At 61.4% G+C, this 20,332-nt stretch overlaps 1 protein-coding gene across 5 annotated transcripts; it reads left to right on the top strand.

Moving 5' to 3' along the window:
- Positions 1–125: 125 nt before the first annotated feature.
- PPARD (peroxisome proliferator activated receptor delta) lies at positions 126–18,076 on the top strand. Of its 5 annotated transcripts, XM_065038514.1 has the most exons (8): positions 780–901; positions 3,757–3,844; positions 12,391–12,625; positions 13,285–13,436; positions 14,124–14,262; positions 14,815–15,017; positions 15,288–15,741; positions 16,121–18,076. In XM_065038514.1, the coding sequence occupies exons 3-8, from the start codon at positions 12,490–12,492 to the stop codon at positions 16,366–16,368; spliced, it is 1,332 nt and encodes a 443-aa protein (XP_064894586.1). In that variant the 5' UTR covers positions 780–901; positions 3,757–3,844; positions 12,391–12,489; the 3' UTR covers positions 16,369–18,076. The 5 variants fall into 5 exon arrangements, with proteins under 5 accessions (XP_064894587.1, XP_064894588.1, XP_064894586.1 ...); XM_065038515.1 differs by lacking the exons at positions 780–901; positions 3,757–3,844 and adding an exon at positions 126–686; XM_065038516.1 differs by lacking the exons at positions 780–901; positions 3,757–3,844 and adding an exon at positions 126–686 and having other exon boundaries at positions 15,291–15,741.
- Positions 18,077–20,332: the final 2,256 nt, after the last annotated feature.

The raw sequence follows: 20,332 nt of genomic DNA on the forward strand, positions 1-20,332 counted from the left end.
TGCTGCTCCTTGCCCTGGGGCCGCGGCCCCCCCGCCGGGACCGGCTCTTCCGACCGCGGGGCCGCGCGGGGCGGGGGCGGGGCTGCGGCTCCGCTGCGCAGGCGCCGCGTCGGGCCCCGCCCGGCGCTCACGTGACTCGCTGCGGTTCGCCGGGAGCCGCCGTTTGCACGGCGCCCTTACAACTGCTTCCCACGGCGCCCGACTGCGGGAGCGGCCGTTCCCGCGGCGGGGCAGCGCGCCCCGGGACACGGCTCGGGGAGCTCCCGGCGCCGCGTGGCAGTGGTCCCGCAGCCGCGCACAGGTGCTGCCCGCAGGGCCCGGGTCCCAGCCGCGTTCCCCGCCCGTTCAGCACAGCGGCCGCTGCCCGGGGCTGTCACAGCACCCGAGGGCCCCCGGGACCGGCCACCGCGGCACCGCCATCTTGTGCCCCCGCCCAGCGTGCCCCGCCCCTGCCCAGCGTGCCCCGCGCCTGCATCTCCCATGAGGCCCCGCGCCCGCCGCGGGCTGGAGAGAGCGCCGTCCACGCCCGGCAGGGGGCGCGGCGGGGCGGGCTTGGGCCGTTGCCGTGGTGACGCGGGCAGGACGTCCCGGCCGCGCTGATTGGCTGCGCGGCGCCGGGTGTGTGGTGGCGTCAGGGCGGGCGCGGTGACGCGCGGCGCGAGCGGCGGCGGCGGCGGCGGCGGGAGGTGAGCGGGGCCGGGCCGGCCGGGCCCCCGGGCTGTGGGGCACGGTGTGGGGAGCGGGGCGGGGCAGCGGGGATGCGGCGGGGGGGACACGGACACAGGGTCGTGGAACAGTGGGGAGGGGACAGGGACGTGTCCCGGACAGGAGTGTGTGGGGACAGGGACACGGGACCTCCCGAGGACCAGGCGGGGGGAGGATCGCGAGGAGCAGGGACGGGGTGAGGCTGGGGACGCTTTGGGGACGCATGAGGGTTTCGGGGGGCGTGGGGTGGGCAGGGAGCGCCGGTGACACAGGGCTGGGCTGCCAGGGGCGGGAGGGACTGGGGGGGGCAAGGGGTGCGGGTGACATCAGGGTGCAGGGGCTCGTTCCTGCGCGGGACATCGGGGCGATGGGGCGGGACTGGCTGCGGGACAGCGTGCGTGTCAGAGCGACCGGCCGGTGGGCCTGGGCAGCTGGAGAGGGCCTGCGGGGTCGGGTGGGCGAGGAGAAGCGCGGCGGCCAGGATCCACCGGTGCTGCGTCAGCGCGGGGCTTCTCGAGGGGAGCGGTCTGAGGGCGCTGCTCTCATCCCCGCAGCTCTGCTGGAGATCCCAGATGAAAGGTGTTTACTTTTCACGCTGTCCCTTTTCAACCTATAAAATAGGGGCACTGGTGTCTTTGGTGGCTCTGAAGCCCCCGAGAGCTCTGCACGAGCTCCCTTGTCCCGCGCTGCGGACGCCCGTAGCCAGTGCAGGAAGGTGGTATCTGCACGCTGGCTCAATTAGCCTTTACAGACTCCTAGGTGAAAGGTAAAGGAGCAGGCAGAAGTAGGTGGTAGGACCTTGAAGCGAAAGACCTCATTTTCTTTCACCTCCTGCTTCCCTCCTTTGTTTTGTCCTAGCAGCAGGTTGCATTTTTTCCTTCCTTGTTGGCTCGCTTCAAGCTCTGTTATTATAACCAACAAGGATCCTGTTGTTCCATCAAGCTGTTTCTCCCCAGATGAGTTTTGACCTCCCCTTTTTTGTGTGATCAAAAGGCCTCCTGGCCGTGCTATACTTTCAGAAGCTTGTGTGTGCTGACTCCACCTCAAGTGATGTTTAACAGCCCTATTTGTTTATGATCAGAGAACCTCCAACCTATTTGCAGAAGCCACTGAATTAAGGTTCAAAATCTGTTTACAAGGTAGGTGTGTTTTAGTGTCCCTGGATGGAAGATCCAGGCACAGAGAGGAAAAGCAGCTGAAGATGCGGCTTTTCAGTGGAGCAGAAGGGAACACGCCCCCCCGTGCTGATCCCATCCGTGCTTTTCCCAAGTACCAGTCTGTCGTCGGCTGGATGGTGTCTCATGGCTTCGAGCAGCGTCCTGGTGTAACTTGGCCACCTTCCCCTTCGACAGCTGTGGTGGGAGCCTCTGGCACACGAGTCGCCGTCGTGCTGGTGGGAAGGAGTCGCTCTGTTGAGCCCCCACGTGCTGGGGAAGCCCCTGCACGTTGTCCGTGGGTGGACAGCGAGGGAAGCAGGCTTTGGACGTGCTGTAGGATCCGGGCAACGTCTCGTGGCAGAGGGATCTGAGCGTGGGAGGCAGATGCAGCTGTGGCCGCCCCGTAGGTCGGGGTCCCAAGGCTGGGGGCGATGCTGGTCTCTTGACTGAGGACCTGCTGGCCGAAGAGCCCGTGTCCCGTTGCTGGTCTCTGCTCCGCTCGGCCCTTGTCCCGCCGTTCCTCTGTGAGAGCTGCCTTGCTGCCTTCGGCGGAGAATCCCTTTCCCCTCCTGGCCCAGACTGCTCGGGGCTGAGCTGAGGTGGGCGTTTCCTCCTCGCGGGGTACGGGAGGGAGCTCGGGAGCCATGTGCCGCAGGTTCCCTCACGCGCTGCTGAGCTGGGGCAGCGCTGCTGTGGGTGGTGGCGGTGGGACGTGCCCTGGCATTTACCTGCGAGCAGGAGCAGGTGAGACAGCGGTGTAGGTTTAATTCTCAGATCTCTGGGAGCAGCAAAGCGCTCTGATCTGCAACGCGAGCGAGCTCAGGGTGTGATTCATGTCCTCGTTGACAGTGTCAACCTTACACTTGGTTACTGAATCAGGGATGGGCTTTATTGCTGGTGGAGGTGAAGAAAGGCCGCTCTTGATGTTCCAGTGGGGTTGTCATGACGTTATTATTGTTCCTCATCAGGAAGGTTTAAGAAAACTTTGTTTGGGGTGTTCAGACAGGCTACATTTTGGTTTTGGAGAGAGGGGATGAGCAACCTGCTGCAGCTTTAATGTCCCGCTGTGAAACCGAAGGCTGCAGCTTTCTGGACTCCCTGAAGCGGGTCCCGGCTGGCGCGGGCCGCGGCGGCGCTCGTGGCCTCGCAGGCCGTCCCGTTCCGGGGCAGCGAGGCGGGAGGAGCGGCGGAGCCGGGTGATGTCAGGGAGGGTACACGGGTTCACGTCCCATCATGTTCACAACATCTTTGTTTAATATGTTAGTCCAGTTAGTCTGCATAACTGTGTCTAAAAATAGAACATATTTTCTCCATGCCCTCTCGTTCAAAGCCTCGTAAGCTTTTTTTTTCAGCGTTGGTCTCTTACTGCTCTCCTGAGCCTGAAATTAGTACAAGGCTTATTTGCAAAGTTATCAGGAAAACCAAGAAGAGCGAATGAACTCTGTCGAATCCTTAAGTTTCAACCACCTGAGAGGGAAGTTCATTAAAATTGCAGTAACTTTCTGGCAGCCTCTTGAAAGTGGATTAAGCAAGCTGAGTAAACAAAGCACCTTGTGGACCTTTTTCTAGTATCAAATTCACACATTGTCATAAAAGCTCGAGGTCATCGGCCTCTGGCCGGGGGTGACCTGAGGCAAAGGTGACATCCTGGTGTTCCAGCACTGGCAAGGGGTCAGGTCTGTCTCCGTGGGGACTCACTCCATGGGGACGGCTGCGACCGCGGCCCCCGCCCCCCGGCGCCAGGGGAGTCGCCCGGCCCGTGGTCCCGGCGCGCGGCAGAGGGAGCGTGTGTTTGAATTTCAGAGCTGTCCCTGGATCCGGTCCAGCATTCCCAGCAGCATAAATATCTGGCCTTCAGCACAGCCGTGGAAATTCGCCTTGTGTTCTCTTGCAGATCGCTGCGGTCGCGGCTGGCCGCGCTGACATGGTAGCTGGGCGGTGGCTGCCAGCGCCAGGCGGACGGGGACGGCTGCTCCGCAGAGGTAACGCTTCCCTTCCGCGCGGGCCCGCTACCAGCGCGCCTATCCTGTGTATGCTTCTAAAAACTTAGGACAGGGAAGGACCTGGGAAGTGCGGCTTGCTTTCAGCAAGTTTCACTTTTGTCCATGAGCTTACACCTCCTTACATTTCTTTTTATATTTAAACTCCATGCTTTATTTTTGTTCAGTTTCTGAGTACGATCTTTATGGATTATGCTTAGGAGTTCTGTTGTGAGTTCCTGTTCTTCTGAGCCAAAGTGTAGCAACTTAATTCTTGATTATTTGATGACTGAAGTTGGCTGTTGTAGAGTGGAGAGGGCACGTGGGATCGGGGGCTGTACTTGGTACCGTCACCAGATGATCCGGACGCGCAGTCTGGCAGCAGCGCCGACGCCGCCTCATCTCCCTGTCGCCTGACGGGACGGAGCTGAGCGGTCACGGCGGCGGCAGGACGGGGGTCCTGGGAGCTGCTCAGCGCCTGGTCCTGCCCACGGGCCGTGGGGCGATGCCCAGAAGCCTTCGCTGCAGCCGCCGTGCCGCAGATGCCGCGTGTGGCCTGTGACAGCGCCGGGCCGCGCGCGCGCAGCAGGTGGGTCGCGTGTGCCGCGGCGCGCCCGAGGTGCGCGGGCAGAGATGTGCTTTTCTGCGTCACGCCTGTGCCACTGTTGTCCTGTCTCTGTTCTGGCATCTGGGACAGGGACTTCCAAGGATCTTCACAGCGCGTGGGGAGGATTTTGTAACGAGCCACATGAGGCTTTGCTGATCACAAGAGCATTGTTGTGCAGAATTGCTCACTCGTGTTAATGGTTTCCGTCTCTCTAGCATGTTGCCTGTTGACAAATATGTATTTTTGTACAGTACATCTTGTTGCCTTTCGGGGAATATTTTGTCTGTGGCTATTGAATTATGAACTGGAAATCTGCAAATGTTCTTAGAGACTGAGGAATTGGCACGACACGATTCTTGGGCTCCTTCGTGGAGCGGGACCTGACACGCAAATGGTTTGTTAACTGGGTGAGATGACGTTACCGTGCTTATGCCTGAACGGTTATTTGCTGCCAGAACGCAGCCTGGCTTGCCCCGGCCGTGGCAGTTCCGAGGTACTGGTGCATTTTGTGATTTGTGTTGGCTCCCTTGCTCCGCATTGCTGGCGCCCGCAGGTTCGTCGGGCTGTGCCGCAGAGCAGTCACTGTTTGGAGATACACTGCTTGTCGCTGCTGCGATAACTCTGGAGAACGTGGGGAAGTCTAGACAGGCAGAAGTGATTTCCACAATGAGTAATAAGATTTTTCTGTAGAACAATTTTTTTAAATTTCGTCCTCTGAGATGCACTTGTGTTTCCAAATCAGGGTGTAGAGCAGAATGAGATGAAACCTTTTGGTCAAGGAGATTGTGAAATGCATCTTCCCCAAAAAAACCACGCTTGTGTATGACGTTCACCGAGCCCGGCTTGGTTGCAGGAAGGGTTCAGAGCAGAACCGGCACAAGTTGTGTCTTGGTTTCAGGTTGATTTCTCGAAATGCTCTGCTGTTCGCTGCTCTGATCAGGACGCCTGGGAAATGTTTGTGCGCCAAGACCTGGTGAACATCCGAGATCGCCTGGGTTGGGTCTTTCACACCGGCTTTGCTAGGGGTCTGACGTACGAGTGTGCGGGTGCTGCTGGGTCCCCGCGGACGGGCTTTCGGAGCCCGTGGTGTGCAGGGGAACCCGGACCGGGAGGAGGCGGCGGGACAGGAGCACAGGCCAGGAACACGAAGGGTTCTCGTGTGCTGGTCCGGCCCGAGCACGTCTCTGAGGCCCGCGGGCGGCAGCAGCCCCGTATGCCCAGGATCACCAGGATCGTTGCCCTCATGCTGCGTTTCCTGGTTTGCCCTGGTCTGGGAACTGGGACTTGGAACAGCAAAAACCAAAACATGTGCGTCCAAGCCCGTACCAGAGGTGTGGAGTGGAGACGGGAACGGTTGTGGTGGCTGGAAAGGGCAGGTGAGGTTTCCCGCGTGAGCTGATAGGGAAGCGTTTTGTTGATGACCTGTTCACACAAACCTGCGTGTGACCCGCAGTGCTGCCGGCGGGTGTGTGGTGAGGAGAGGCTCGGCCAGGACCAGGGCAGGACGGCCGCGGTGGCGTTGGCCGCGACAGCTCGTCCCATCCGCTGCTTTCCTGGTTTTCCATTTAAATTCTGCTCAGAGCCCGTGACACCCTGTGCCCGCCGTTTGCCTTGGAAAGCGTTATTGCCGTTCCCACGAGCTCCTCCCTCGTCATCCCTGTTCTATAATTACTGATGTTCCTGAAACCAGATCCTTCCACGTGTCCAGCTCAGGTCTGGGAGGACAAGGGGTCCCGGTGCCCTAGAGTAACACCCGAGAGCGCTTGGGGAATTTTGGAAAGCGTCAGCTTACAGGTTCAATGAGTTCTGTGAGCGGCCAAGCCCCCTGCCTTGGGGATGGTGCAGGAAAGGGGAATGGATCCCAGCCGGCTTCCCTGGCGCTGGCAGGGAGAGCTGGTGATGGAGCGCGAACAGGAGATCCAGGCGGGCAGCGGGTCCGACGTGGGACCCCTGCGGCACCCGAACCGTCCCTGCGGCCCCACACGAGCTGCTCCACGTCTCTCCCAGCAGCGGGTGCGTGGGTTTGCAGCCGTGTCCCAGAGCTTTGCCTCTGCTGTGCCCTGGGCTGCCGTGAGGATGATCCTCCCTCCCCGCCGGCCTTAATGATCTTCTCAAATAGCAACACTCCTGTGCTGTTTCCAGCTCCGAGAAGCCCGGGCGGTGTCACCTTCCTGGTAGCTGCGTTTCCTGGCTGTGGTCCCGGTTGCGGAGGGTCAGACCCACCTGCTCGTCCTGCCCCGGGGTGCTCTGGGCTGTCCTGAGGTGACAGCAAAACACAAATATCGGTCAGCGTGAGCCATGCCAGTTGGTTTGCTGAAAGTAATCCTGGAAATGCTGCGTACAGGAACGTACAACAGGAGGAGATGGTCACGAGCAGCGTGGCGTGCTGACCTGGGGCCTGCGACGCCAGATTTGCGAGCGTGACTGCAAACAGGTGTCAAAATCCATAATACGGGAATAAACAATGACACTTGGCACAGGCGTATTCCTCCTCGCTTCCAAAACATGCCGTCTCCGTGAGCTAATACTGCAAGGAAAGGATCAGGAAGGAAGCACTTTAAAAGTCCTGAGGTTGTTTTTGGGGTTTTGGTTGGGGTGTTTTTGATGATGAAGGAAATGGAGTTACGGAGGTTGACAGCATCTGCTGAAGGTGATGAAGCGGGACTCCAGATAAGAGCTAAGAGCCGCTCAGCCCCTCACTGCAGCGGTGTGCAGGTGTGTGGAGACGATTCCTGCGGAAACACTGACCCCTGCCAGCGTCTGCCACCGCCGGCCGTGGGAGCGCGTGCGATCCGTGCGTGGAGACGAGCCCAGAGGGCAGAGCGGGCCGGCGGCCCCGCCGCACGTGCCTGGAGGTCACTGCCCGGAGCCAGATCAGCTCCGGCTTCTGCGATGCCTCTGGCGCCTCAGCACACGTGAAAAAGCAGGAAGGTCCTTTTGGAGCAAAATACTGTGACGTAGTTTCGGGGATAGCGTCAATTGTGGTACAAAAAGAGAAGAATCCAGCGAGTTTTGTAACCTCTTTTTTTCCTCAGTGTCCAGGAAGTGGGTGAGGTAAACATGCAGTAGGTGCGTGATTCACTTTGGCAAGCCGTGGCCGCTGAGGGCAAGCGAGTGAACCTCCTGCACCCTCTATCACACGTTCCTGAGTAATCAGCAGCTCTGGCAGCAGCCGCTGCCACCTTGCAGCGCTGGGCAGCTCACGGGACGCGGGTGACACACACGGAGCAGCGCTGGGCGGCTCGTGGGGACGCGGGTGACACACACGGAGCAGCGCTGGGCGGCTCGCGGGACGCGGGTGACACACCGAGCAGCGCTGGGCAGCTCACGGGACGCGGGTGACACATGGAGCAGCGCTGGGCGGCTCGCGGGACGCGGGTGACACACACGGAGCAGCGCTGGGCGGCTCGCGGGACGCGGGTGACACACGGAGCAGCGCTGGGCGGCTCGTGGGGACGCGGGTGACACACACGGAGCAGCGCTGGGCAGCTCGCGGGACGCGGGTGACACACACGGAGCAGCGCTGGGCGGCTCGCGGGACGCGGGTGACACACACGGAGCAGCGCTGGGCGGCTCGCAGGACGCGGGTGACACACACGGACCAGCGCTGTGCGGCTCGTGGGGACGCGGGTGACACACGGAGCAGCACTGGGCGGCTCGTGGGGACGCGGGTGACACACATGGAGCAGTGCTGGGCGGCTCGTGGGGACGCGGGTGACACACACGGAGCAGCGCTGGGCGGCTCGCGGGACGCGGGTGACACATGGAGCAGCGCTGGGCAGCTCGTGGGGACGCGGGTGACACACACGGAGCAGCGCTGGGCGGCTCGCGGGACGTGGGTGACACACACGGAGCAGCGCTGGGCGGCTCGCGGGACGTGGGTGACACACACGGAGCAGCGCTGGGCGGCTCGTGGGGACGTGGGTGACACACACGGAGCAGCGCTGGGCGGCTCGTGGGACGTGGGTGACACACCGAGCAGCGCTGGGCGGCTCGCGGGACGTGGGTGACACATGGAGCAGCGCTGGGCGGCTCGCGGGACGTGGGTGACACACGGAGCAGCGCTGGGCGGCTCGTGGGGACGCGGGTGACACATGGAGCAGCGCTGGGCGGCTCGCGGGACGCGGGTGACACACATGGAGCAGTGCTGGGCGGCTCGTGGGGACGCGGGTGACACACACGGAGCAGCGCTGGGCGGCTCGTGGGACGTGGGTGACACACGGAGCAGCGCTGGGCGGCTCGCGGGACGCGGGTGACACACACGGAGCAGCGCTGGGCGGCTCGCGGGACGCGGGTGACACATGGAGCAGCGCTGGGCGGCTCGTGGGGACGCGGGTGACACACATGGAGCAGCGCTGGGCGGCTCGCGGGACGTGGGTGACACACGGAGCAGCGCTGGGCGGCTCGCGGGACGCGGGTGACACATGGAGCAGCGCTGGGCGGCTCGTGGGGACGCGGGTGACACACATGGAGCAGCGCTGGGCGGCTCGCGGGACGCGGGTGACACATGGAGCAGCGCTGGGCGGCTCGTGGGGACGCGGGTGACACACATGGAGCAGCGCTGGGCGGCTCGCGGGACGTGGGTGACACACGGAGCAGCGCTGGGCGGCTCGCGGGACGCGGGTGACACATGGAGCAGCGCTGGGCGGCTCGCGGGACGTGGGTGACACACGGAGCAGCGCTGGGCGGCTCGCGGGACGTGGGTGACACACGGAGCAGCGCTGGGCGGCTCGCGGGACGTGGGTGACACACATGGAGCAGCGCTGGGCGGCTCGCGGGACGTGGGTGACACATGGAGCAGCGCTGGGCGGCTCGCGGGACGTGGGTGACACACGGAGCAGCGCTGGGCGGCTCGCGGGACGCGGTGTCCCCCCGAGCAGATGTGCCCCGCGTGCCGGCCTGGCCAGGGCTGCGGGCGGGCTCTCCCGTGCCGGCTCAAGCAGGGTGTTTCTATGATTCTGTGGTTATTTCTGCTCGTAGCGGCCTCGCGGCCAGGACTTTGAGTAAGGGAGGACGCAGCTGGGCTGCAGATGCTGCTGAGGTGTCATTAGCTAATGAGGGGGTACATTGATCTTCCAGGAACAGAAACAAACATGTTTCCAGTGTTTGTCTCGCCCGTTTTGTGTGCTTAGTTACCTTTCCTGCGTTGCAGCATCTGCTTAGCTCTTGTTTGGCTTTTATTAGTAGTAGCTGGGGAGTAGGAGGAGCAGAGGCCGGTGCTCGGTCAGCCGGCGTCGGAAGCGGTGGCACAGCCCAAGGGGTGTCTGCGAATGACGGCAGACAAGCAGCAACCACATTTTTTTAATGGATCCAGTTTGGTTTTTGTTTGTGTATTCACTATGTGCTGCCATACAGAGGGCTGAGTTCTCATCTCACCCTTTCCGAAGGATTCACCTCTGTGGACTGTGAATGTGGCTAATATTTTTGTCCAGAGGAATGGAATTGCAAGCCAGGATTGCTTCCGTGGTGAACTGGTTTCCTTTTGCAATTCCTGGTGACCCCTTTTGCAGTAACTTGAAGAACAGCTTTGAGCAGATCAGCTCCGTGACCTGGCCCTTAGGAGGTCTCCACCTTTTTATGGCACTCTGCTTTGCCTGGAAACTCCGTGTTCCCAGGAGAGATCTCGTGCGCTGGTGCTGCAGCCGGGACTTGCTCAGTCCCATCTCTATAAAGGTATTAGAAACAACTGTGCGTTCTCTGGAGGGGAGTGGCGGCCGATGTCCTCTCTCCACCCCACGAGCGCACCGAAATTACCTTGTTTGAGCTCACCACCGGTGAAACTACACCTTGTTTAGAGATGAGGTCCTTCTAATGACGAGCACTTCCTTGCTCTTATCGTGTGGCTGTTTGTCTGCCAGTGCTGGGTGTCCGTGTGGAAACGCACGTCCTGTTCTCGTGATGCTTCGCTCTGCACGCGGGACTGACACGGGTGAGAGGTGGGGCTGCCGGTCACGCCGCCCCCGCGGGACGCGCACGTCCCTCCGGCCGGCCGCCGCCCGGCTGAGCCGGGCTCCAAGGTTTGCCTGTTCATCGGGCCAAAAGGGAGCAAGCTGCAGGTTGGTGAAGAGATGGCTTGGGGCTTGCTGGGCTCTGGAGAAGTGCGGCCTTCTTGCAGGGGATCCACGCCGAAGATTTGTCTCTTTTTAACTTTTATTCTTGTTTTATCCCCCTTCTGTTGTGCCACGTCTCTCCCCCGATTCCCGCCATGTGGTTTAGCTTGGCACAGATGCCAGCTCCTGCTTTTAGGAAAGACAAACTCGTTGCCCTGTGCTGTTTGCGGTGTGGAGCGGGGCAGCCACAGCGCCTGCCCGAGCCCAGAGCCAGCACGCGACCCCCTCCGCGGCAGCTCCGGGGCTCCAGGCTCTCTGGAGCGGGGGCTGAGGCAGGGCAGCGCGCTTCTCGAGGCGCTTGCGCTCTGCTCGTCCCATCCTGTGGGAAGAGGAAGGGAAGCAGCTTTGCTGGACTCTCTGGAGAAGCTTTGGAAGGAATTCATGGTCCCTGTCCTTGTTTCCATCCTCTCTTTCCATGGCTGCAATGCGACAGCTGCTGAATGGAAAAAGGGGCTCGTTACACCGGGCAGGAATTTCTGCCGTTTTTCCTCCTCCTCTCCCTCTATTGCTGTTGTTTAGAAAACAGGGGAAGGGCTGAGGGAAAGGCAGGTGTGCAAACAGCTCCCACAGCTCCCCTGCCCAGGCCCCTGTACTCTTGACCTGCAAGGAGATACTAAAGCAACACATTCAGAGCCTTCTGGTAAATGCTCTTCTCTCTCTGACCCTCCAGCCACTCGAAGGGTGGGATCTGACCGAGTCCTGATCCTTCCCGCAATGCCCATGCGCACGTGGGCAGCTGGAGCCCCGCGCTGCTGTCTGAGCACATCTCGCCCTCTGCGGCCCCTTCCCAGGGCTGCGCGCCCGGCTCTAGACAGGCCCACTGCAAGCGCAGTTTTGGGGTTGCTTGGGTGGGTTTTGGGGAGCAAGCTGCGTGTCACAACCTCGCTGTCACCCCAGGAGCACGCGGTCCCGAGCAGGCCCGGCGGTGGAGAGCAGCACGCTGGGGATGCGGCTGGGGACGTGCCCACAGTATTCCGACGGCAACGCGCCGCGAGGCGCCTGCGAGCGCCCCTGTGCGAGCGCCCGGGCTCCTTCCCGCCGGCGGCACGCTGTAACTCGTGCCTGCAAACGGTGGCTTCCTGCTGAAAGCTTGGATTCAGCGCCTGCTCGGGTGGATATTTCTCCACTTAAGAGTAGCTCCTTTAAGGAAGTGGGTGCAACTCTACATAAATTGGGCTAGAGATACTAGTCACTCAAGCAGGAGTCAGTTGAGGAATCAGGATCTGGAGGTGAACGGGCGCCGGGACGCTGCAGCGTGAGCCGGGCACTTGGGCGAGATCGGTGCAGTTGGGGGGAGGTGGGAACAACTCCGTGATGGTCACGGTGCTGGCGACGCATCGCTGCACGGCTTGAGGTTTTTGTGGGCTATTTGGGATGGACTTGGGCAAACAAGGAGCGGAAGCGCGGGGCGGGGGAGCATGGGGCCGTTCCTCCCACAGGAAACCCGGGATTAAGACAGTGGCTGGATTGTGCGGCCGTCGGGATCGCGCTGATTGCCCCGTGGCAGCTGCGCAGAGCAACAGCAACACGTTCAGCCCAGCAGCTCTTGGCAGAGGAACCGGGGCCAGTTACAACACGGGGAGTGAAAATAAACACAGACGCTGCAACAAGAAGGAGCGCGGAGGCCGGCAGGAAGCCATTGGTCTTGTAGATGGCTCACACGGGCTGGGGGCTTGTCTTTAAATATGGTTCCAGTGAGGTTTTGCTTCCTTGAGTCCCACGGTGTTGACACCAGAGTGCAGTGACCTTTAAAAGTCCGCGGTTGCGCTCGTCTCCGCCGCGGTGCTCGGCCGGACGCTCGGAGCTCACGCCGCGCGTTTCTCTCTCCCCAGGCCAGCAGGAGCAGCCTGGCAGGGTCCATCTCAGATAGACCCGGATGATGCCAGAGCTATGACAGGGATTGCAGTCTTGGCACTGAGGGGTGATCAATTATGGAACAACTACAGAAGGAAGTACCTGAGGTCAGGGAAGAGGAGGAGGAAGAGGAAAAGACAGTGATGGTGGCCAGCGGAGCCTCGGACCCAAGTGCAGGACCAGACAACTCGCTGCCTTCCAGCAGCTACACAGGTGAGCGGAGCCGGGAGCTGGTCTGTGCCGGCAGCGCCAGGCACCGTGTCCTCTGGGCAGCGTGCTCAGCTGCGAATGGAGTGTGGCTTGTCATAATCTCTTCCCTCTGTGAAATAACGCATCGAGAGCCAAGTTGTGGAGAGGCTTATTTCTTGCTCTGTGGTCACTGCACAGCTGCTGGCAGCAGGCTGGGAGATAGGTGGAAATTAAAATAAGAGGAAGGTAACTTTGTGGCCCAGAGCAAGAGGACTGACAGGGTGCCTGAGAATGCTTCCCTGGCCATGCTGTGGAGTTCTCAGTGATTGTAGGAGCTGAGGGAGGTTTGCTGCTGCTGAAGAAGCTCCTCCAGAGCCCCAGGCGTTCCAGCTGGGCAGCCCGGTGCCAGCCACCTGCCAACTGGGGATTATAAAATGTGCTGGCTGGGTTTCATTGCCTAGAGATGAGCGCCAGAGGGAAGGAATCAGCATCAGTCTCTGGGCTGCTGGGCACACGCTTGGCTCCAGACATGGCCTGTGTCTGCAGCCTGTGCAGCTCTGAGAGCTTCACTGCCGGCCGGGACAGCGCTGGAGACCCCTCGTCAGCCCCAGGGCTGGAGGAGTCAGACGCGACCCTGGGCCTGTGGCTGCTGCACGAAAAGACGTTTCCCTTTGTGTGTGCAGACCTTTCGCAGAGCTCCTCTCCGTCGCTGTCAGACCAGCTGCAGACGGGCTGTGAGGAGATGGCCTTGGGAGCGCTGAACGTGGAGTGCAGGGTCTGCGGAGACAAAGCCTCGGGGTTTCACTACGGCGTGCACGCCTGCGAGGGCTGCAAGGTACGCGTGCCCTGCGAGGGCTGGGTTCCGCGGTGCCAGGCGCAGAGCAGACCCCAGGGAGCACGCCGACTGAGCACCGAGCAGTTGTTACAATAAAGGAGCATTTGCAGCCTGTCCAGAGAGTGTGGAGCGCAGAGACAGGCACACAAATACTGTCCTGGGGGAGGCAGCTGAGATGCCTATGGCCAAAATCTTACCTCTTCATGCTTTATTTTGTAGGGCAAATCCATCTATCCCCACAGAGACCCTGACTTTGCTTTTAAAGATGCTTTTCATGCTGCAGATCAGCAGCGAGCTGTGTGTTTATCCCCTGGGATCACTGGCCACAGCTTGGATGTGCCTCTGCCGTGCTCTCCCCAGCGCAGATGCCAGCAGGGCTGCGTCAGCTGCCCCGGGCTGCCAGACATTCCCAGGGCCGCGCTGGCGCGGCTCGTTCCTCCATCCCTCTCTGCTGGCCGGCTCCAGTATCACACGCCGAGCGGCGCTGCCCTGTGCATTCCCCAGCAGCTCTCCTGGGACAGAGGCTCTGCTCATGTCCAAGAGACCCAGGGCTCCCCTCCCCGCCCAGCTGAGCCTCCGTGAGGCTCCTGGGGGTAATAAACCAGCCTGGTCCCAAACCGCAGGTGCTGACACTGCTGTCCCCTTGTCCCCCTGCTCCACGTCCCCCTTTGTGCCACCTGCCCGCAGGGTTTCTTCCGCCGAACAATCCGCATGAAGCTGAAGTACGAGAAGTGCGAGAGGACCTGCAAGATTCAGAAGAAGAACCGGAACAAGTGCCAGTACTGCCGCTTCCAGAAATGCCTCTCGCTGGGCATGTCACATAACGGTGAGTGTCACCTCTGTCCCCAGAGCTGGCTGCCCTTCTGTGAAGGTTCACATACAGAGGCTGTATGGAGCTTGCTTTATCCTGTGGCTCTTGTCTTGCTAGGAGATTGTCTTTCAAACCAAATGCTTTGAGCCTTTGGCTCTTCATCCCGCTCTTCCGTACGAGAAGGGGCTGTTTGCTCCCACTTGGTGGGCTGGCTGTCCGCACTCGGCTCTCCCTTACAGGCTGACCCAGAGGGAACTGGACACACAGACTGATCTTCTGTGCTGGGATTTTTTAACTTCAGGTGTAACCATCTTGTTCCTGGCCAAATAAAGGTGTGTCTGTGGGAAGCAGGTTTTGTGCAAGAGCCCAGAGAGCTGTGGATGGGAGCTTTGCGTGAGGTTGCGCTGGCTCAGGAAGGTGTCGATGCCGGAGGAGCTGAGCCCTGGAGAAGCAGGACGTTGTGTAGCGCAGGTGTTCTAGCAGACCTCTGTCTGCGCCGGCAGAGCAGATCGCTGTCCGGGGGTCACCCCCAGTGTCCTGACCCGCTGGCTTTGTCCCCCACCGCAGCAATCCGCTTTGGCCGCATGCCAGAGGCAGAGAAGAGGAAGCTGGTGGCGGGGCTGACGGCCAACGAGATCAGCTGCCAGAACCCACAGGTGGCCGACCTGAAAGCTTTCTCCAAGCACATCTACAACGCCTACCTGAAAAACTTCAACATGACCAAAAAGAAGGCGAGAGGTATCTTGACCGGGAAGGCCAGCAGCACCCCAGTAAGTTCCTTCCCGGGGCCAGCGGGGTGGGCTGTGAAACACCGGGGCGGCTGTTCCTGGGGAGATGCTGCACGTCTCCCTCCTGCGGGATCTGCTCCGCACACCCGTCCCAGCTGCAGCCGTGGGGCTCTGCGTGTCCTGCCCCACTGCTCTGCACATCGGTGCTGATGCAGATCGCCCGGGCGCTGACAGGCGAACACCGCTGTCCTTGGCAGGGCTGGTATCTCAGGTCCCCACAGCGGGTTCCTAACTGCTCGTTTCTTTTTCAAGCAGCCTTTTGTGATCCACGACATGGACACACTGTGGCAGGCAGAAAAGGGGCTGGTGTGGAAACAACTGGTGAACGGCATTCCCCCCTACAAGGAGATCGGGGTGCACGTCTTCTACCGCTGCCAGTGCACCACGGTGGAGACCGTGCGGGAGCTCACCGAGTTTGCCAAGAGCATCCCCAGCTTCGTGGGCCTCTACTTGAACGACCAAGTGACTCTGCTGAAGTACGGGGTGCACGAGGCCATCTTCGCCATGCTGGCCTCTATCATGAACAAGGATGGGCTGTTGGTGGCCAACGGGAACGGCTTTGTGACCCGTGAGTTCCTGCGTAGCCTGCGCAAGCCCTTCAACGAGATCATGGAGCCCAAATTCGAGTTTGCTGTCAAGTTCAACGCGCTGGAGCTGGATGACAGTGACCTGTCTCTGTTTGTGGCCGCCATTATCCTGTGCGGAGGTGAGCGGGTGCTCTGGGCCGTGCACGTGTTGGGCAGAGTCCTCCGGTACCTGGGGTGGTTGGGCTGGGGTGCGGAGCAGCAGCCGGCCCTGCCGTCAGCATCTCGAGGGACAGGAGAACTGAACAGTTCCAGAGCCAAAGCTGCTCTGTGGTGGGGACGCCTAGCAAGCTTGCACCAAGAACAAGGAGTGTAGAAGCAGCATCTCCTCGTAGCGTGCTGTGGGATGTGTTGTCCTGGGGCCCGTTTCACCCCTTGTCTAGTTGACGAGGTTGGAGGCGCAGTGGGTGGGTTGCAGTCCCTGTCTCCCTTTCCCAGGAGGAGCGTGTGCTTTGGAGGGCTACACCGTAATGCTACAGCTGCCATGCTTCTTCTCCACAGACCGGCCTGGCCTGGTGAATGTGAAGCAGGTAGAGGAGATCCAGGACAACATCCTGCGAGTGCTGGAGTTCCACCTGCAGTCCAACCACCCCGATGCCCAGTACCTCTTCCCCAAGCTGCTGCAGAAGATGGCCGACCTGCGGCAGCTTGTGACCGAGCACGCCCAGCTGGTGCAGAAGATCAAGAAGACAGAGACAGAGACATCTCTGCACCCACTTCTGCAGGAGATCTACAAGGACATGTACTAAGGACCTGTTATTTATGAGAACGAAGCCATGGATTCCCAGCAAGACTTTTTGTACAAAACAAAGAAAACGTTTCCCTGTGTCTTCCATTTCTTATACTGGAAACTCTTTTCTACGTGACCCTGATGTATGGTACATAGGGCAAGATGCCGTAAGATTTTGCAGCCACCACCTGCTGGGCCAGGGCTTCCGTTAACACACACTAACAGATTTACAAAGGTGAATCGTAAGCTACTGTGTCCGTTACTGCAGCCCAGCTCTGGAGCGGCTGCCCGCTTTACGTGTCCCGGGTGGACGGTGTGGGATGCTCCGGTCGCCACGTGGCCCGGGCACGGTGCGGGTGTCCAGCGGGGCCAGCAACAGCACTTACCGTGTGTCTTTGTTTTCTTTCTTCTATTGCACTCCGGAGATGTAGTCCTGAGCCAGGAAGCCTGGGACAGTGTGACAAAAGCAAGTTTCTCTCTTTTCCAAAGAAAAGCCAGAGCATTTGAAGCTGGGTCGGGCTGTCCTGGCACAAACCCTCAGCTGCAGTTCCCTCGCTGCCGGTGCATTCCTGTCTCCAGAGGGATGGTGCGAGCCGTGTGGTAGCCTTTGCTCCTGGTGCCCCAGCCTCAGAGGGGCCCGGCACCTCGGTACAAGAGATGGAGGGATGAGGAGGGGAGAAGGAAAGAGTTTGACTCATGAAAATTCACCTTCAGAGCAGAGGCCGGAATCTGTTTGCTTCCCCGGGCTGTTCTGAGCAGACGTGAGTTACCAGGAAAGTCTGTAGGGCCAGGGCAGGGCTGGGGCTGCTCGCGGTGCAGCCGTGCGACACGGTGTAGATGCCAGATTGTACAAAAGGGGAGGGAGAGGGCGGGATGCTCACAATGAGCAGGAGCCTCTGGGTGAGCGCAGCTGGGCGGAAGCTGCTGTGCCCTCTCCTGCCGCCGTCCCGAGCGCGGGGACAGCTGCGGGTTCCGGGGCCCGCCAGGGGCTCCATGCGGCGGCGGGGAGTCGCGGCGGCGCTGCCCGGACGGGACCCGGTGCGGGGCCGCGGCACCGGGGCTGGTGGGGGCACAGCCGGGAAGGGCTCATCCCCTCCGGGACAGTGGTGTCTGACCCGAAAAGCGGTACCTCCCCGTCTGCAGCTCGTGGCCCCCCGTGTCCCCAGCAGCCTTGTTAAAATGCTGATCTTCCCAGGGAGGGGTTGTGGGAACAAGTTAGTCAGTTTTATTTTATTTTCCTCTTCTTCGGGGTAGCGGATTTCCCTGCTGCAATAACTACTTCAAAACCCACAGGGGAAGAGCTCTGGGCTTCCCTCGCACACCACAGGACTGGCTGGTCCCAAACCCGCCCCTGCTGCCGCCCTCGGGCTCCTGGCCGTGCCTCAGTTTCCCTGCCCCTCCCTGCCTCGCAGGAGTGCTGCAAGTTACCGTTTCTGAAGCACTTTGAAGCCCTCTCGGGGAAGGAACCGGAGACGCTCGGGTGCTGCCGGGGCCGGGGGTCTTGTCCTTCCCGAAGCCCCCCGTGGCACCTCCCGCCGCGGCCAACGCGTGGGCCTCGTGAGTGCCCGTCACCCGGGGAGCTTCTTGCTCTCCCTCCTCAGCAGTGTAACAAACCCCAAACTGAAATGTATATTTTTGCTAGAAGTACAAACCTCCAGGTGTTTTTAATAATATAGTGTCCGCGAACTGACTTGACTTTAAATAAACCTGAACTAAGTATTTAAGAACGTCTTAGCACCCGGCCCTTCTTGACGGGACTTCCCGGGGAGCTGGCGGGGAAGGGTTTCCCGCAGAGACCGTGGGGCTGGCTGGGTTGTCGTGATTCCCTGGGACACCCCGCGATGGGTCGGGGACAGCCCGGAGTTTGTGGGGCGCAGCCACAGCCCCCCCAGCCCCCCTGGCGGGGTCCGCAGCCGTTCCCGTGCCGCAGGGACCCCAGGGGGCCCCGCAGGGCCCGGCGGGGCGGGGGTTAAGCCGCCGGGGCCGCCGGGCAGGCGGCGGTTACCAGGGTGGGGCCGGTCACCGGGGTGGGACCGGCTGCACCCACCGGCCATAAATAGACCCGGGAGGGCACCCGGCCCCTCAGCGGCCGGAGCAGATGGAGCCGCGCTCGCTGGTGGCGTCTGGGGCATTCCGGGCCCGGGGGGGGTGTCCGAGGCCCGTGTGCAGGTAGCGCGGTTTGCAGCGGGGGGGCGGCTGCGGGCAGCTCTGGGGGAGATGGGCTGAGATGGGGCTGCGGGGCCCGGGTGGTCTGTGATGCCCTTGAACTCGTTCCCCCCGCCCGGCTGCCCCCGCCAGCCGAGGACTCTGCCCCTTTCGTGTCCCTGCGGGGAGCTGGGGGGCACCCCAGCGGTCCGTACAGCCCGGCTGGTCTCCGTGCTCCCCCGGCCCTGGGGGAAGCCCCCAGGCTTGTGCAACGGCTGCTGGAGCCCCCTCGCTCGGGCCCAGCCCTGGGCTTTGTTTGCTTTGCAATGAGCCAGGAGATAAGGCTGGATGGGGCAGGGAGAGCCCTGTGGAGGGTTCCTGAACCCAGGCACAAGCCTGGGGGCTCCAAAGATATGGCCCCATCCAGGCCATCTGGAGCAGGATCTACTCCCAGGAGCAGGGATCTGACCCCGGCCGTGGGGCTTCTCTGCCTGGCAGGAATTTTGCCCGTGGATCCTGTCAGTGGGGCCAGAACTGCCGCTTCTCGCACGACAGAAAGCCAGCCCCCATCTGCCGGTACTTCCAGAGCGGGTTTTGCAGCTACGGGGCACGGTGCAGGTGAGGAGCAGCGAGGAGGGACCTGGTGCCACGAGGATGGGCTGGGAGCCAGGAGGTGTCATGCTGGACTGATGGGACCCTCTGTCTGTGTGTCCCTGGTTCCCTCCAGCTACCAGCACATCCAAGACGAGCCGGTGCCGGTGGGGACCCGCTATGGTCCTGTGCCCGCCGTGCCCCACAGCCACTGGGTCTCAGAGCCCGGCCGGGTGCCCTTGGCTGCGGCCAGGGGCTGGGGGCGAGCCCAGCGCAGCGTGGCCCATCCTGTCCCCAGCATGATGTACATGGCCCTCAAGTTCCCAAGTGCGGAGGAAGAAGAGAAAGACGAGAACATCCCAGCACCTGATAATGTCCCCTATGGGGCCATGGGTGGAGAATTCATCCCTGCACGAGCTCGGGGTGCCTCAGGTAGGTGTGCAGCTGAGGATACTGGAGTGATCATGGTGGATCATCCTGTACTTGTGCCTGCTCTCGACCAAATCATCCTCCCTCCAGCTCAGGCAGGGCCCAGCTGGGGCTGTGCAAAGCTCTCTTAGCAGCTTTTTTAGGGTGGGGACCTTAACTGCTAAGCCTGTGCTCTCCCAGCAGCCAGCCTGTCTCTTTGGTGATGGGGCTGGATGTGCTTTTCTCCTCTAAGAGCTCTCCTGCCTGCAGGCTCCCAACCGCGCGGGCTGCGTCTGGATCCAAATTGCTCTGACCCCGGAGAGGCGGCGGTGGAGGCTGCGATGGGGACCGACCCTGCAGAGGTGGGCTTGGGCGTCCCCTGAGGCTGAGCAGTCCCCTCATGCCGTGTTGGTCCCCTGGGCCGGGGCAGTGGAGACAGGGGTTGCAGTTCTGAGCTGCTCTGCTTGCAGGTCCCTGCAGAGCCGGGTGCTGCAGCAGCCCTGGTCTCCAGCACAGCACTGAGGGCCCGGAGCGCGGCCGTGGTGTGCGGCATCTGCATGGACCGGGTGTACGAGAAGCCACTGCCGGAGGAGCGGCTCTTCGGGATCCTCCCAAACTGCAGCCACGCGTACTGCGTGGGCTGCATCCGCAGGTGGCGCCGCAGCCAGGACTTCCAGAGTGCAGTCATCAAGTGAGTGGGGACAGGGACATGGCAGGGTGGTCACCATCACCGCTTCTGCATCCTGAAATCCTTTCTTGGGTCTGGTGGTGTTGCTTAGGGACTGTGGCGACTTTACTTCAGGAACAGGCGCTTTGGAGCTGGGATAGGGATGTTGGGT

The sequence above is a fragment of the Columba livia genome, chromosome 22 (genome assembly GCF_036013475.1).
Source record: "Columba livia isolate bColLiv1 breed racing homer chromosome 22, bColLiv1.pat.W.v2, whole genome shotgun sequence".
NCBI lineage: Eukaryota > Metazoa > Chordata > Aves > Columbiformes > Columbidae > Columba > Columba livia.

Coding starts and splice junctions, on each gene's coding strand:
- PPARD (XM_065038515.1), top strand. CDS start 12,490: ATGGAACAACTACAGAAGGAAGTACCTGAGGTCAGGGAAGAGGAGGAG. Junction 12,626..13,284: donor GCCTTCCAGCAGCTACACAG/GTGAGCGGAGCC, acceptor TTGTGTGTGCAG/ACCTTTCGCAGAGCTCCTCT. Junction 15,742..16,120: donor CGCCATTATCCTGTGCGGAG/GTGAGCGGGTGC, acceptor TCTTCTCCACAG/ACCGGCCTGGCCTGGTGAAT.